A 17,829-nucleotide genomic window follows, 5' to 3' on the forward strand; every position below is an offset into this window, starting at 1 on the left:
GCACCCTGTTCCAATGACGCACAACCTTGTCAGTGAAGAAATGTCTCCTAATACCCAACCTAAACCTCCCCTGGAGCAGCTTGAGGCCATTTCCCCTCGTCTTACCACTTGGTACTTGGGAGAAGAGCCCAGTCCCCATCTTGCTATAGCCTCCTTTAAGGTAATTGCTTTTTTTAAAAAAAACTTTTAATGTAGAAGAGGCTTAAAACACCAAGCCAAAGATACTTTATTCTGTTTTTGGTTGTTTTTTTTTTTTTTTTTTTTTTTTTGCTCTTCCATTAGATTTGATTACAATAAACTGACTAAGAAAAGGATTGATTTTGTACCTTTGGGCTTATAATCACTTTTGCCTCCCACAAAAATATATTTCACACTGTAGGCCATAGCTGGGTATTCCACAGTTTTAACAGCCTCCCTAAGCTCTCAGTTTTGAGAGCTTACTCCCAAGCCCTTAGGGAAAACATCCATAATACCCATTAACTGTTTCAGAGAAATACAGATCTCTGCATTATTCTTTAGTCCCAGTCAAGATGCTAAAGGGAAAGTTATTCTAAATCACCAGCATAAATAAAATTAAAGTTTATGAGCAAAGACACACAGTTAATACCAATTACATAAAAATACCACTGATAACACATGGTGTAATTTCCCTTCAGTCTCAGTGAGGTTAACTAAGCTGTTATTCATCTTGTTACAAAATGTTCTCAATGCTCTACAAAATACATTACAAAAAGATTTGAAGATTCATCCTTGCCACCACTAGTTACCAAATCAATGTATTTACCCAGTCTACGCTTTTTTTAAAAAAAAAAAAAAAATGCTTGAGAAAGGAATAGAACAAAGGAGCAGCAGTTAGCAGGTAAAAAAAAAAATAAAAAAATTATTCTGTATTTTTTTAACCTTTCCTCTTTCTCTATTTGCACAGTCTTAAGCCTAATTTTGGAAAATAAAAACCACCAAAATTTGCACAAGTGTATGACATCAAAGAATTAAATCAGTGGAAGTATTTATAATACTGTGTTATTTATTTTACATTGACTGCAAACTAATGTTCTAGAGTTACACGTGTACATGGTAAGCGTGGCCTCCACTCAGGGAAAAGAATAAACAGGTCAAAGCAACATGTTAGAGAATGTCACGTTTACATTCAAAAGTTCAGAGAACAGACGGATCAATATAATAGCCTCTTACAACACACAAAGAGCGTTAGAAAAATGTTTCAGAGTCACGGTTCAGCACTCTAATAAAGTAATCCTCCTTGTCAGCCTACTATCCCAACAAGAAAAATTAGACCCTTAACTGACTCCAGGAACATGCACAAAAACATCAACTTGCTTTAAAAAGGGTAAGTAGTAGTCTACAAAACGCTTTTGCAATTTTGGGAAAATGGTAGCTTTAAAAAAAAAACAAAACATTAGTGCGTTAAGGATAAAGCAGCTTTTCTTGGTGTCAGTTAATGTGGCAGGTATTGAATTACATAAAACAATTCTTAAATTCAAAGCCAAATCCTATCACTGATTACACTGTTTTGGACCACAGAAATGCTACTTTCTATCCACAGAAGAGTACTGTGAAAACTAATTACTGCTGGTGAAACATCGAGTATACGTGGAATATTATAATAAAGATTTTGTACTGATCTGATTGGAATGGAGTCAGCTTTCTTCACAACAGCCCATAAGGTGATGTGCTTCAGATTTGTGACCAAAGACCAAAACAAGAGATGATGACACAGCAGTGCTTTTGCTACTGCCCAGCAGCTTTGAGGCTCTCTCTTCCCCAGTGAGTGGGCTGGGTTGGGCTAGAAGCCAGGAGGGAACACAGCCAGGATGGGGTGACTGACGTCACCTGGCCAAAGGGATGTCCCATACTACATAATGTCACCCTCAGCAACAGAAAGCCTAGGGGGGCTGTCTTCCAAGACAGCCTCTACTCAGGGCATCAGCCTGCTAGTGGGAGGAGGTGAGTGCCTTAACATCACTCATTTCTCTTCCTCTTTCCCTCTCTTACTAAACTGTCTCCCTCAGCTCACGAGTTTTCTCACGTTTGCTCTTCCCATTTTCACCCCCTGCCCCATTGGGGAAGAGCGAGGGGAGGCAGATGTGTCGGTTCTGAGCTCCTGGCCAGGCCAACGCAGCAGGACACTGTATACCTACTGCTCATCTTGAAGTTACTCCACAGGCGCTGACTGTTTACCACCCCACTATCTCCTGCTGCTTATCTGGCCATTACGTCACTACCACTTCGTTCAGTTTTTCAGCTATTTAAGTCAACATGACTCATCTAATTTTTGGCTTACCCTCACGTCCTTCTCCCTGAGGCAAGTACTGAATTTGTCCAACTCCGCAGCTCTGGGACTATCACCACTGGTTACTGCCACAAACCCCCCAACCAACAGCCATGCTGCACCAGGCCTCCCACATTTACAAAAGAAACTGCTCAGCTCCTCACAAACACTGCCTTTGCATGTTGCTGCTGCCATCCACTGAAGCCGAGAGGATCCACGCATACTTCAGCTTATCCACAATTTGTATCACCACTGCGAGGGGTTGTGATTTCCTTCTTTTTCCTTAGCTGTCTGGATGCTATTTATCTTTTCCTGAAGATCAAACCAAAGATGAACTCAGTAGTCTTTATCATTATGTACTTCACTGAAGTAAATGCTGTATTTCAATGTTCTCCTTAACTACTGCAAAATATCTTTTTCTCTGCTTTTCTCTCCCTTGCCTTTTCACCTTTACTGTTATTTGTACTGCAATCCATGATATTTTCTATATATATATACATACATATACACGAGAACTGGAAACAAGGACAGATTTCTTAACGAATAGCATTTCGGTTCCTAACACTGCTCTACTGTTCTCTTATCTTTTGCCTGCATCAGCATTTTGCTTTCAGAAATTGGCACATCTGATATTCCTTACATCTTAGGAATTAGCTTTAAATATAACTGGGTATGACAGTTCGGCTGTCCGCAGCAACTTAAGGAATTTGTATTCCAAGTACACTAAAACATTGGATTCAAAATACATGGAGTTTTAATTACTGATAAAAAAAAAAAATGAAGTCATTTATTGCATAATCAAAACCATTAAAAATTTAAACCAACACTAGCACTTTTTGAGGACTCTGCAGAACTGAACTTGTGAAAAATATAACTAGCAGCATAAGGTTAATGAAAGCAAACCGTTTCTGAAAAACAGTCACTATCAAACAAGCATACTTCACTCCCAAAACAGCCTCCAAAAGTGACTGATACAGACGATTCTGTAATTGATCTAATTCTGCACTGTGAGCTAATACTACAGAGTACAACTGCAAAGGAAAAAAAAAAAAAAAAAAAGAAAACTTCTCCCATGCCACAGGTCGATAATGACTGCTGATCTAAATTATTTAACTGGGACAACTCTTATGAACCTTCAGAACAATCGATACCAGGCCTTATAAAAAGCTTTGGTATTGCAGATAGTGTGGGAATACCGCTGCATGCCAGAGAGGGGCAGAGCTGTAAATAGTAACAGGTTGTAAATAACAGCAGTTGCATCACACAGAGGCTTCCAGCTACTTGCTGTGCTACAGCCCACTCAAAGAAGACCCCTTTTTGTACCATGGGGTGCAAACAGCATCCATGCCCACAATACTGAAAAGCAATACTCCCAAAATAATTCAAGCACAAATGTATACAGGCAATTCAGCACTCCCATCCTGCTTGCACTGGATCAAAAGGCTAGTCTGTCCATACAAAAACAAAGCCAAAGTAAAGTTATTCTATTCCAATGCTAAGCAAAACTCATAGCAGGATTCTATTTAAAGCTCTGACAGACGTATCTGAAGAATAATATTGGAAACCCTGGAAAAGCCAAAGAAGTTAATGCCATGGTATTTTCGTGAGGCCAGAAAGATCTCATGTAAAGAATATATTTAGCTTTACAAGAATGAGACACAATGTATAAATACTTCAGAGAAAAAATTCTGGGCATCAAAAGGATCCTAACCTACCAATGAAAGCTGTAACAAAACCACTGGTTGGGAGTGAAGCCAGACCAGACAGATTAAAAAAAAAAAAAAAGGGGGGGGGCAATAACGTCTGACTAGCATTCATCTTTTTGATCTGATTCAGCGGTTAGTATACCAATGGCTAGCATTCAGGTTAAGACTTTTTTTGGAAGATTCCCTTAATCAAACAAGGTTTTAGAGTACACAGATAGCAGTAGAGAAATGTAGCTGCGTGCAATAAGCACTAGGTAATTACTCCACAGTTCCTTTTAGTGCTAAACTTTGTGAAAGTCTTAGCCAATCTCTCCACTAAAGTTGCATGCATTAAAAAAGCCTTTTGCGTGTAAAAGCATCTTATAATAGTCATCTTCTAAAAGAAGATCAATAATTAAGATCAGAGAAATAAGGCTGCTTTCAATCTCTACTTTCCAACCCCCCACAATCTTGTTGTTCAAACTTTGTCTGCTGGTTACCTTGTCAGGTTTTTTTGTTTGTTTCTAAGTATGCTTTCAGTTCCAGCATTGATGCCTTCTGGCTGCCAACAGGACAATGTGAAGTGTAAACACTCCTGCAGGAATCTGACCTGGCACTGCACACACAAGTGACAACACCTGACAGCAACGCCAGTACCTGGCCTGCTCTTCCTGCCAGGTTTGGAACAGACCTACACGTTTCCTCAAGACAGGTAAGTTTAATGGGGACCACAAGCTAACCAACTTCATACCAAAGATTGCATTTACAAATGAGGAAGATCCATTGCTCATCTTTTCTTCCAGACAGGCTCCAGAACACGTCAGCACCCAAACGGCATGTACTCACTGTGATTATCTGCTGCACACTCCAGTTGCTCACAGTACAGCACGACTGCAAAATTACTGCCTTTGTGATACTCCTCAATGCCAGGCTTTGCAGCAGTTGCCACAGACACTTTGTTTATAAACCAATAAAATCAGGACCTCCTAAACCATGTTCCATAACAAGAGCTCATTCAGCCCGTGATTCGCTGTCTTCTTCCTTAAGTATATACTTGACGTTTTTGTCCAGAGTCACGAGAACTACATGGTCTGTGATCAGTAACATGACAAACAGTCGGGGATAAGTGTCACTCTGTTAAGCTTTACCTAAACACATAAAGAGCTAACTGAAAGCAAGTTTGACCTTGTCCAAAAGGCAGACGGTCCGGGAGTAACGATGCAACCTCGATGCGAGTATAATCATCCTCCTCTAGCTGCTTACCGCAGTCTCGGAGAACTCAGTCGAGCTGGACTATCTGGCGAGTAACCATCCTCTGCTACCAGATGTCGGAAAGGGAGACGGTCCCGAGTAACGATGCAACCTCGATGCGAGTATAATCGTCCTCCTTTATTGCACGTTCTCACAGAGTATATATAGGCAACTAACTACAGCACGCGCCGACAACAACTTATCATTGGTCTAGCTTCTCCGTGCACTCGTCTCTAGCTTGTTTCCTCATTATCTCTAATTCAGGGATGTGGGAAACAGCGCAAAGCCACCTGTGAATTCCTTTCCCACATGACCTCAGCTACAAAATTCATCCAAAACATTCGGTTTGAGACTTAGAGCACAAAAAGGCTGCAGCTCCAACTGGCCAGGACAGCTTTAATACTAAACAAGCCCCAAAAGCACAGACTACCTGCTAAACCACAGGTACTTCATCACCTGAGCGGCAGCGAGACTCTTATATTAGTATAGTTTGCCAGTGTACATTTACAAAACAGCGTTAGCAATAGCAAAACAAAGTGAATATTTCATGCATAATCAAAGGACTGCATGTAATTTACATCACTTCTCTTTACCCGTGCTCAATTATTTTGTGAACAACCTTTTCAGTACAAGTGAGTGCTCTGTTCAAGAAGCATTCACTAGTAGCCCTACTGCCAGTTGTTTACTGTCAACAGCATGACCCAAACTATGCAGTCGCACAGAACTTGCTAGCTCAGGCACTGCTCCGCGATAGTTTGGCTGTACGGCTTCTGGCTCGAAGCTAGCCCTTAGCAAGCCAGGTGGAGTGGCTTTTTCATACGCTCAGGCATACTGGACACAGAGACTTCACTCTCTCCAGCAGAGACTCTCAACTGGTTATTTGCTTTCCCCAGATGTGCTTGACTGCCCAGTTACCCACGTATGTAGCTGCCGTGGCAGGCTACTGGCTCTTCCAAATTAACCTGCAGTCCTTTAAGGCTTGCTCTGCACAGACAAAGCAAATTTACATTAGGATGTTCTATCAAAGCTGACATAAATATGGATCTCCAGCACTGGTATACCCCACTCCCCAAAACAGTCCAACCCCAAAAGCATACAAAGCCTCCTGCACCTGAATGTCTCTATTTAGAAGCTTGTTTCAGAAAAGCTATTTTAGCGATTACAACCGTGTCATTTAGGAATGCCTGCACTTGGAAGCCTACCAAAATAACTTCCAGTGTAACTACCAAGTTTAGAAGTACACGTGTGAATCCAGGTTTTGGGGGGCTGTTGGAGGGGGTTAGACCAGAATAATTATAGAGGCCTGTATAAACCATGCGCTCAGTTTGTGACGCAGAGGTCCCAAGCCCATGACATTGTCCCCTCTTACAAAGCTGCAGCCGCTCCAAGGACAGTTGCACGCTTGACAGAAAGTAAATCACATAGGGCAGAACATGGTATGGGGACACAAATAGGACTCAGCTAGAAAAAAGAACAAAAAGTCACTGCTTTAAGTATTGCTTTCTGTTTTGTTTCACTGTTTTTTTTTTTTCACATTAATGAGTTAGTTTAAGTAGCTAAAATGTTTTTTGTAGTAGTTGGACTGGGTTAAGCTTTTAAATGCAGTTAAGTTGCACTGAGTTAAGTTTTTAAACTGTACGATGTAGCCAGTTTATAGTAGCTGCCTAAAGCCAGAATTTCTTCTTCCCATCAAGCAGTCAGGCCAGGTAAACAGAGCTGAACTTAGTGTCACACTGTGGGAGCCTGGCCTATTGAGAGCTTGTTCCTGTGCCATCAGTAAATTCTTTTTTGGGTAGCTCAGGCAGAAGTAACGTAGCCACCTGACATACTGAGTCTTGTCCAAGCTTTCCATGCCTACAGCACCAGAGTTCTTGCCCCAACATCCACCACCTTGGCATTTTGTTGCCAATTTCTCCCCAAGGCCTCTAAAGTCTCCAGTCAAACTTGAAAACATCCCAAACCCTCAACACTGAGGGCCGCACAAGTTAAGTAACTTTTAGTTTTAACCTATTTGATTAAGCCACTGTAATCTTCCTACTCAGGTTTCCTTAGTAAACACACACGCTAAAGAGAAAGCCAGTGGAGATGTAAGCAGCCCACACAGCTTACTAAGATCAACCAGGACGCAGCGTAAGCTACTAATCTTGTAAACTCCTGAAAACATCCCATGCTGACCTCAGGAGCCTAAACTGCAGGCATTTCTTTTCTGCAGAGGTTTTAAATGATAAAGATTACACAGTTTTCTGTCAGTCTTCAAGCATGACTGCACTTAACTATTTACCACAAGCACACACCAGACTTCACAGCCACATCCAATGACAGCAGCTGGCAGCAGACCCAAAGAACAGGGCTGGCCGGGCTGTAACATACTTGCCTTACTCTGGTCATTTCAGCTAACTGAAATCAGGCTTAAAATGAAGAAATAGGACTACTTCCTCCTGGAGAAGACGGAGACATTTTTTAAACTATGAAGTAATACAAAGTCTATGAAGTTAAAAACAATAGCATTATTAAAAGGTTGCCACAGCAGAGATACCCAACAGCCAGTAGTACCGCAGGGACAACTTGGAATGGTGGAAATCCTCACCAAAATGTTATGTTTTCCCAGAACACCAAAGACATTAAAATAAAAACTGAAGTATTTATACCTCTCTAGTCACAACTCAAGAGCCTCACAAATATCAACACTTTCCAGCAACAACTTACAAACTGAACGTTCAATTAGACAACGGTGAAATGAATTATTTAGTGCCAGCACGAAAATAGAGATACTCTGGTTTTAGGCCACTGCAGAGCGACATGGCATAAGCAGCACAAACGCTGGGCAGGGAAAGCACAGCAGCGAAGGAACGCGTGGGGAAGGCCAAGACAGGCTCGTGAACAGAGACGAGAGGAAGAAAGCATGGGTGCTAGTCATGTTCCCTTTTTGATGTAACCCAGGACGAGGCGTGCTGTCGGTTTTCGTTTTGTTTTCATCATAAAAACCCTGCGTCACTGAGGCACCGTAGCAAGAACACTCCCAGTGCTGGCTGTTTAAACTCGCAGCCTTCTTTCGCTGATGCCACTGCCACGAACGTGCAACCGCTTCCACTTTTGATCACTTTCTGGCTTAACACCACGGCCTCGTTTCTGACTTCTCGTGCCTTCAACGTGCTACTGGAACAGAGGAGCACTATATTGAGCTTCGCGGTGCTACGCGCGACCTTTATGTTTACTCCACAGGCAACATTCGTGGGATAACAACATGTAAGCAGCCCTGGTGCCAGATGACGGCAGCCGAGCAACCTCTGACCCAGATATGAGAAACTTATTGTGATCTCGAGCAACACGCCAGCTCCCCAACAGCCACGCCAGCCATTCCCGGGTCCGGATCCCGTGCTCCCGAGGAGAAATACCCATTTATGCACCGGGAACGCTGCCTAAAGCACACAAAACCCCCACGAGCAGGTGAGGATTACACCCCACCTATAGGCACAAGCGGGGGGGAGGGGGGGGATGCAAAGGCCTCCCGTCCCTCCTGCGGCCTCGGGGGGAGCCCCAGCCTCGGGGGGAGCCCCCGTGCCCCCCCGGGGAGACGAGGAGCGGCCGGGCAGGGCCCCCAGCGGCCTCGCAGGGGAGGACGCGAGGCCTAAGGCGGCCTCGGAGGCCGGGGCCGGGGCCGTCCCGGCGGAAGCCGCTCCCCCTCGGTCGCTCCCTCGCTCCCTGCCGTCACTCACCGAAGTCGAGGAACTGCTTGATGGAGAGCGGCGAGGGGGAGAAGCGCGAGTAGTACTCGATCTGCTTGGGGATCGGGCTCTTCAGCAGCGCCCCGCACAGCCGCATGGCGCCTCCCCGACGCCGCCCCTAGCGCGCTGCGGCGCCGCGGCCACCCGCGCTCATGCCCGGGGGCAGCTCACGCCCGGCCCGGCCCGGCCCGGCCCCAGCGCACCGCCCGCTGCGGCCCGGCACGGCGCTGCCCTGCCCGGCACGGCGCTGCCCCGCACGGCGGGAGGGGCGAGCGCAGGAGGCCCGCCCCCCGCCCCCGCGCAGGCGCGCGCGGCGACGGTTGGAGCCCCCCCCCCGCCTTCCCCAACGGTCGTGGCGCTGAGGCGGGAGGGCAGCGCCTGACTGAGGGGGCTGGGGGGGGTGGGGGCGCCATAAATGTTTTCGAGACCTCCTCGCAACACGAGGCTTGCCGTGGCTGTGCTTTGCAGTCCTGCGTTCCGGATACGTCTATAGCAAGTGAATCTAATGGCAAGTTGTCACAGATTCCTTTATCTTTTCTCCAATGAGCTCAATGCAAACTTCAGCACCTCCAAGGTATTACTGTAATTTTGTAACCGAAGCACAAGAGAAAGAGGTGCTCTTCAGTTCTGAACGTCTCTCCCCATCCTTCCTAACGTGATTGCCCTTACAGAATTTGAGACTGAGAAATCCTGACCTAATGTACAAAATAACTTCTAATAGCTGGAGAACGTTTTAAAATCACTTCAATTGCAGGTTACAGAAATAACTGTCCTGAAGAGACATGTCATGTAATCAAGGCTGACAAAATGAAACATCTCCTGTAATTCTGAAGCTTTTTTGGCAGATGACGAAAAGTGTTTTTAAACTTTTGCTGTACACTCTTCAGGCTTTGATTGCGGTTTATCTATAGCGTAACTTTGAAATGAGTTGGAGAATTATGTGGCAGCAAGTATTATCTTTTTCCATTACAGACAGAATTATCTTTCCCCAAATTAACATGAACATTAGCAGCTACAAAGGATGATACATTGTCAAAACTTAAGCCATATGGTTGTGTATACCTTTTACATTTTCAAGGAATCCTAGTGTGATTTCACTTCTGCCTCCAAAATAGCAAGACCACAATTACTTATGGAGATGTCTTTCTGAACTCAATACATTTTTTGCTAGATAAACGATGTCACAGTATCACTTTGTTGGGATTTAAAAAAAAAAAAAAAAAAAAAAAAAAAAACTACATTCACCAGACTAGGTAAAAATTGGAATTGCTTTTGTCTGTTCTGACACGGACTGAAACCATAATGTAGGTACAGGCAAAGTCACTGGAGAGCAGAGCTGTGCTGTTCTCGCCAAATGGACATTCAACAGCTCCTCTCTGCACTGAAGAATCCAGTCACATAACCAACAGACTGAGTTCCCTGAAAACTCTTCTTAGACACGGTTCAGACAAATACAGCTGACAAACTCACCCAACAACGCTGCCTAACCTCGTACATACGAAGACTGCAAGACTTGGCTGAGTGAACATAAAGTGCACATAGATAAATCTGTGATTGTCTTACCAACTGAAGACAACAAGAAGCATATGAGTAATCCTAGTTCTTAAATAATCTGCCTGAGCAAAGAGAAATCAGTGATATAAACCCTGTTAAGTAGAAAATGTCACTGGGATCAATAGACGTAAACTATAAGCTCATGATTTTATCTCCTCAGGAAAGTTTGCACACGTAATGAAATGGCTGAGAACTGTGTGGTGACCATGCAAGACACTGCAGTGAACTGGAAGCGGAGGAAAGAGATTTGGTTTGGCAACTGGATTGTTGTTTTGCTTCCCAGAATCACCAGCATCCCTACTGAAACTGAGATACCCCTCGCAGAACATAACAGGGTAATCAGAAGTCTCTAGGATCATTTAGAAATTAATGATGTAACATAACGATTAGAAATTAAACTTTGATTTAATTGGCGTCATACTGTGTGGAAAGAAGTGGAGTACCTAGAGGAAAACTCATACAGAACTGACAACAAACCATTCGCACCACTGGCTTTCGCCTACACTTTGATGTTAGAAAATCAAGGAAGTGATGGAAGCCATGCAAATATGCTTTAAGCAGACATGAGAAGCAGGAGCTCATCTTCAAGATGAGGATATTGCAGTTTATATTTTACCATAGGTATTTATTAAAACATTCATATTGTGTTTGTCAAAGTAAACTCTTGGATTTCTCTTACTTGGAGCTTTGTTTCCTGAACAGTCACTGAAGTCAGTATCTATGTTCCCAAAAGGGTAGGATCTTGCTGTAAAGATCATGATTAGTCAAACTTCTTTTTCAAGGTATTATCTTCAAATATATATTTTATTCTTTGGTAATAAATAAATAAATAAAGGCTTCTTTAACCATTTCACTATTTTGCAATTTTGATAGTTCTTACTCCTAATTTTCTAGTTTATTTCCCAGCTCAAACTCACGTATGTATTTTCTGCATAGAAGAAAGTTTCTTGTCATAAGCTGTGCTCAGAATGATGGCCTGGCGACACACCCAGACCTGGGAAGTGCCCCCAGGCCCAGCAGTGCAGAGAAATCCCGAGAACCTGAGCACAACTGTCAGACGGACAGACATCCAGCAGAGCCAGCTTCACCACAGCTCCTTCCCTTAAACTCCTAGAGGTTGGTTTTCATTACTCCTCTAACACTTCCACACTGGTCCTGGAGGGGAAGAGGGCCAGAAATACTCTCTGAGGTTCTTTGCTCCGGTTCCCCCTGCCCGTGCCCGGCCCCGCAGGGGTTCTCAGGCACAGCCTGTGTTCAGGAGTTCACTGCTTTTGGCTCCCATCATGCAGAGCATACACTTTCCTTCTTAACACCTATGTGTATGAGCAGTCTCGATATGGGAGCTCAGTGGAGCCACAGGGATGAAGAAGGAACACTTGTAGAAGTCAGAAAATTAGGTTACTGGAAATGAAAGGCCTTGCCCAAATTTGAGTTTTCTTAGTGCTTGCTTACAGTTAGAAATTACTCCTACAGAAAATTACTCCCTTAGAAATTTGTAGCAAAATTTCATCTGGGAAGTTCAGAAGTCACGTTTTTGTTAAACTTTCGGATCTTCTTCTTTCAGGACCTGTATATTACATGTGCTTCTGTTTTCAGGGAGCAACAAAAGCCTTTAAAGTTTAGTTCAATTAAGATTTATTCTCAATGAACATTTCAGATTGTTAAAACACCAGAGCCATAATCTCCTTAACAAAGCTTGTTTTTCTTCACTGCAGAATACTTGGTAGCTGCAGGGGATTCAGCATAATGAACTTCTTTGTATATGTGTCAGAGGAGGGGAAAAGGAATGTTAAACTGTAAACCAAGAAAACATGGTTATTAGTGTGTTCTGGACACAATGTCTCTGTGGAATTCATCGTAATTTTTTAACAGCAACAACAACAAAAAGCTATATTGAAGTTATTGTACCCCTCTATCTTAAAGTTCAGAAGCACTCATTGAGAATGGGTATAATACAATTGAAACACTAACAATAACAGTAACCAATATCAGTTATTTTGGGGAAATTCACGCAGAGAATTTTAGTCCCAAAGTACATTTTACAAAGCGACAGAAAAAAAAAACAGCACAAAACAGGAAAAATTGGTATAGTACTGTGATGTTTCATACAAATTACTTCAGCTCATAGTACTGATTTTTCTCAATAAGACTGCTGTATTTTCCCACCTGCCATTATGTGCTTTCAAGGAGAAATTAAAGTAATGGATCATGCAAAGCCACATCAGGAACACACGGAGTTAGTAAGGTTTCTTGATGAAGCTTTCTTAAACTTCAAAAAAGACTTGTTTTCATTTTTAATACTTTGTGTCTTCCTAACATTTATGCACACAGATGGGTAAGTTTGGATGGGCTGCTACCCATAATGGTCAGAAGATAGGTAGCACTCAAAGACATGAGTTTAAAGTATAGTCATTACACATGGGATAACATGAGTAGCATTAGATTCTGTCACTGTCATAGTCTTTCCTGTCTGTTATCCAAGAAAACAAAGTTTCTTTACCAAGTTTTTTGTTTGTTTGTTTGCTTGTTTGTTTTTTCAGCAAAAGCTGGTTGTCACTGTATTTAGTATTCCTTGTCCCAGTTATCTAACCAGCAAAGTTCAGAGATCCTATCAAAACAAATATCAGGGGCTATCAAAAATTATATTCAGCAAATCTAAGAGTTTGGAATTAAATATATATAAATATATGGCTTTGTAAATAATAACAGTTACTCTATAAAAATGCTTTTGAAAGCATTTACAATTAGTTGGCTTCAAAGTATTAGTTTTTTTGGAGTATGAACTCCACGTGTCTCTTAATTATGTAGCTATCCTCAGTAATTTGCTTTAGAAGAAGTAGAGCTGTCTGCCGCCATGGTGGCACTGTCAGCTGTCTGTCAGATGACACCATCTGTTTGTCCAATATTAACAGACAGAGCTACATTATTCTTTAACAGCCCATAAAAATTTCATCTCTTGGGAAAAAACAAATATGTGATTTTCTTTTGCAATTGTTCAGGAGGTGCAGGAGAGAAAATACTTGCCACTAAATTACTAACAGTAAACACATATAAAAAGAGTTTAACTACTCCTCTCCGTCAGTGAGGAAAGCTCACTTCATGAGTTTACCTACTCTTACCTTACTCTTTTCCTAACACTACACAATTAGCCACACTTTTTCCTTTTGCTTCATGGGTGTTTCTCTCTATTCCTTTCCCTATCAGAGTTTACACATTTTCTCAAATGCATTTCAGGGGAAGGAGGACAAGGAGCCCAGAAGGAGCCAGGCATTGTGGTTGTCCAAATGCCCTGACATTCCATGTCATGCAAGCAGAGTCCTCAACCCTGACAGGACTATGGTCCTGTTGCAGGGGGGTTTGCTCTTCCAACAGGCAGGTAGAACATCAGTGGGATGGGAAGTCTCATTTTAACCAAACAGACAGTTGACAGAAACGTCAACTTTAATCCTGGGAACTGCCTCAGAGAAGGATTCTTACTGCAACAGTATTTTGTTCTACCTGTACCATAAGAGCAACTGTTGGAACAAGTGAGTTAGAACTACGACCAGGTGGAAGAGAACCATACCAAAACAACCTCTTCCCCATAAGAGTATGTCTTGGTGCTACTTTTACTATTCAAATGTTCAAAAATGACACAGCCAGATCCTAACTTGCATTTAAAACTTGTGCAAAACTGAACCTAACCAGCAAACTTATGCCAAGGATTTGTATTTAATCTTATCTTCCAGAAACAGCTTGCAAAAACACCAGCTGAGGAACGGTTACTAGATATACATGAGAATACACCTGTGGGTTTTGTACTGATATTCTAGATCCATTAAAATAGGATCACCATCCTTTTCCAAGAAGGAGGACAGCACCAGTTTGGCATTGGAAAGAGGGCAGTGTCCCTAAAAGATTTTTTTTTCTTCCCTCTCAGTCATTCACCACCTTGCGAGGGAATCTCCTAGAGGAAATTCAAACATTTATTTCAGTTTGAGCTGATGTAACCATACCCTGGCATACCCTTACCTCAGTGCCTTTCTGTTTGCAGAAATTGAACCCTGTAGGAGTCTCAAGAGGAAAAACATGAAAAGGAGTTAAATCTTGCTACTTGGAATTTACCATGCTCTGCAGCAGCAGAAGTTCTTGTATTCTCAGATAGATGTAATAAAATCTGCAATTTAGGAGAGTAGATTTGAGTTGTCTTGGCTCTGAATGTTCTCGGCTGGAAAGCAATTCACTTTTCATTCATTTTCCTTAGAACATTTGTTTTCCACACATTCAGTTCTTCAAAAGGAAGTCAGTTTTGTCTGAAAATTGCCCATAATCTCAGAGGAAGTTGTTCCCATCTATGCTGGTACTCCCACTGCTTGATACCCTATAAAGTGGGCTTCTGGAGCACTGGAGAAGCAAGTTTCCCAAGGTTTTTATGCCCCAGTCTCCACAGCGCAGGAATGAGAGGAGTGAGGAACAGCCTTGCAGGCACCAAGGTCAGTGCAGAAGGAGGGGGAGAGGTGCTCCAGGCACTGGAGCAGAAGTCCCCTGTGCCCTGTGGTTAGGACCATGGTGAAGCAGGCTGTCCCCCTGCAGCCCATGGAGTACCACGGTGGAGCAGGGTTCCACGCTGCAGCCCGTGGAGGAGACCACGGTGGAGCAGGTGGCCCTGCACCGATGGAGACTGCAGCCTGTGGAAGACCCCTGCCGGAGAAGAATCCTGGCCAGACCTGTAGGCCGTGGAGAGGAGACCACGCAGGAGCAGGTGACCTGGCAGGAGCTGCTGCCTGTGGGGGACCCAGGTTGGAGCAGTTTGCTCCTGAGGGATGGACCCTGTGGTACGGAGCCATATCTGGAGCAGTTCTTGAAGAGCTGCTGCCTGTGGGCAGCCCACGCCGGATCAGTTCATCAAGGACTGCATCCTGTGGAAGGGATCCCACAGCACAGGGGACGAGAGTGACCAAGAAGGAGCGTCGGAGAAGCAGCACTATAGACTGACCGCAACCCCCATTCTCCCATTCCCCTGCATCGTTTGGGGGGAGGAGGTGGAAGAGGGTGGATAGGGGGGGAAGGTGCTTTTGGTTTCTTTCCTTTGTTTTTCACTTCTCTAGCTCATTAGTAATAGGCTATAAATCTTACTATCTCCCTATGCTGAGTCTGTTTTGCTCATCACAATGATTACTGCATGATCTCCTCATCCTTATCTCAAACCTTGAGACACTTTCATCGTATCTTCTCCCCGTTCCTCTTTGAGGAGGGGGAGTGAGAGAGCGGTTGTGGTGGAGCTCGGCCGCCCACCCGAGTAAAACCACCACAGAATTAAAGATGCCAGGAAAAAGCATGTTTTTTGTAGAAATATCAAAACATTCTTGTTTGAGAAACAACCCATTTTATGGGATTTTTTAAACAAAATAGTATGGAAGTGCAGCTCCAGAAACAGCTGGGAAGAAGTGCTGCTCTGCTTGTCATAGCAGAACTTGCTGAATGTTAAAAACTTTTCCAGAGTATAATTTCTGTTCCTGAGTTGCACTTTCCAGAGGTAGCTCTGTGCCAAGAGGCAAACAAATGAATATAAATTATAAATCTAAATACCTTTGTAATGAATTGTCATCCATTTTCCTCTAAAATCAATTTTAAAAAAGTGACAGAAACGGAATTTTAGGGAAGGACAAATGCATTTTATGATTACCCTTTCTTTCAGATCTTGGCAGTAGAAAGTGGGATGAGAGAAGAGTTCCAGCAGCAGCTCTGCCCACGGAGGAGGTGGTGATACAACACTTTGTTCCTCTGCATTGATCAGTCTCCTTTTCAGCCCATTATGATATTTCCCTGTATTTCATGCACCAAATGATAAAAGATTTATAATTCAGTATTGCATCAAGTGCTTTTCTGCAATCAATAAGTATTACTTCTACCAGAATGCCTCTGTATAACAAACATGCAATTACAGTGATTTTAAGTATCAGGTTTGTCTGACCTAATATGTTTTATTAACCTGTGGTTTTTAGTGTTCATCAGGCTTTTTCACTCTATATATTTACTCATGATTTTTATTTTATTTTTTATCTTAACATAAGCTCATGGAAAATTTAAACTAGTGATTGGAGTTTCTTCAGTTTCTCTGTGAAAAACACTCTTCTGCTTTTATTCAACCAATAAATTTTTATTGTTCCTGTTTTCATATATTTATTCTGTTTATTTATTACAGTGCAAGTGCACAGTAAAGAAACTGAGCTGGCTTACGTAAAAGAAGTTAAACATTGTCTTTGGCCTTTTTGTGACATCCTGAACTTCAAATATACTTTTGCACCTTTTGCTGATACTGCCTTTTGCCAGATTCTGGAGTTCCTCTTCACTGCAGAGTAAACAGCAAGATATGTTTTGTTTGATTTTCTGTAGTGGTTTCCGAACTGTAGCTTGTAGATGAGTTTAGATGAGAAAATAGGCAAACACAATGGTTTTGTCTATTTACAGTGACTTTAGAAATTAGCCCTGAACATAACTTTCAGCAAATGAAGCTCTGCAAGGAGAAAGAAAAGAACCGTTAAAGGAAGATTGCCTCTCCTCACTAACACAAGAAACTTTTGTCTGGTTTAGAACAGCACAAGAGTTTTTGGTTAGAGGGAAGCTTTTCTTGTACACATTGAACAGCCACCCCGGCACCATAGCACCCGTTTCCCTTTTGGCAGTGGGGAGTCACATCTGAAAGTCAGTGTGGCTGCTCAGATCAACACCTGTAGTGAGACACAAGACCAATGCCAAATAAGATCCCCACTACATTTTTAGTCAGCTTTGCGTTCCTAGTCCGAGAAAGAAGTAAACACATCCCGTTCATCTGTCATATCCACGCATTTGATCTTGGTAAATGGAGCAGGCCTCAATTCAGGCCTGAAGGCCCACCGTCAGCAGCTGATAGCTGTTCCACGAGTACCACGTGGCAAATTGCCTGGGTCTCTGTGCAGCTTCCTTGAAGAAGATGACTGAAAAATACTGTAATTTAACAAGAAAAACGAACATGTATGTATATCTTTTAACTGTTCTACCTACAAAGCATATTACGCAGCTTGTTTTGCAAACTATTGTGATGGTCAGCAGGGAAGCATAGCCCGAGAGTTTCATGGGTAGGGAGAAAACTTTTGTTTAAGTGCTTGCTGGTAGATGTTTGCTTTGAGATAACAGGAGTAATAAAATGCTGTTATTTAGGTGAGAAACGGATCCCGTGCAGAAATCCGACTACATGGAAGTCTTACTTTCTCCATGTTGCACCATAACACAGGTCTCCACATTTGTGGTAGGACGGATTAGCTTTGAAAGATTAGATAGGAATATGGATAAGAACAGAAACACTGAC

General features: G+C 42.8%; 1 protein-coding gene and 1 long non-coding RNA gene across 2 annotated transcripts in view; one reads left to right on the forward strand and one right to left on the reverse strand.

Annotated features, from left to right (window-relative positions):
• Window positions 1-9,153, reverse strand: part of PDK3 (pyruvate dehydrogenase kinase 3) — a 54,060-nt gene extending 44,907 nt beyond the window's left edge. The window contains exon 1 of the mRNA XM_035315581.1: window positions 8,940-9,153. Within this exon, the coding sequence (XP_035171472.1) occupies window positions 8,940-9,045 (106 nt within the window). The 5' untranslated portion in view covers window positions 9,046-9,153. The remainder of the gene's footprint in view (window positions 1-8,939) is intronic.
• Window positions 9,154-10,189: 1,036 nt separating this feature from the next.
• On the forward strand, window positions 10,190-16,789 carry LOC118164194. Its single transcript, XR_004749494.1, has 3 exons — window positions 10,190-10,837; window positions 11,409-11,618; window positions 16,180-16,789. It is a non-coding gene; the product is annotated as an uncharacterized LOC118164194 (long non-coding RNA).
• The last annotated feature ends 1,040 nt before the right edge of the window (window positions 16,790-17,829 follow it).

The sequence above is a fragment of the Oxyura jamaicensis genome, chromosome 1 (assembly GCF_011077185.1).
Source record: "Oxyura jamaicensis isolate SHBP4307 breed ruddy duck chromosome 1, BPBGC_Ojam_1.0, whole genome shotgun sequence".
Lineage (NCBI taxonomy): Eukaryota > Metazoa > Chordata > Aves > Anseriformes > Anatidae > Oxyura > Oxyura jamaicensis.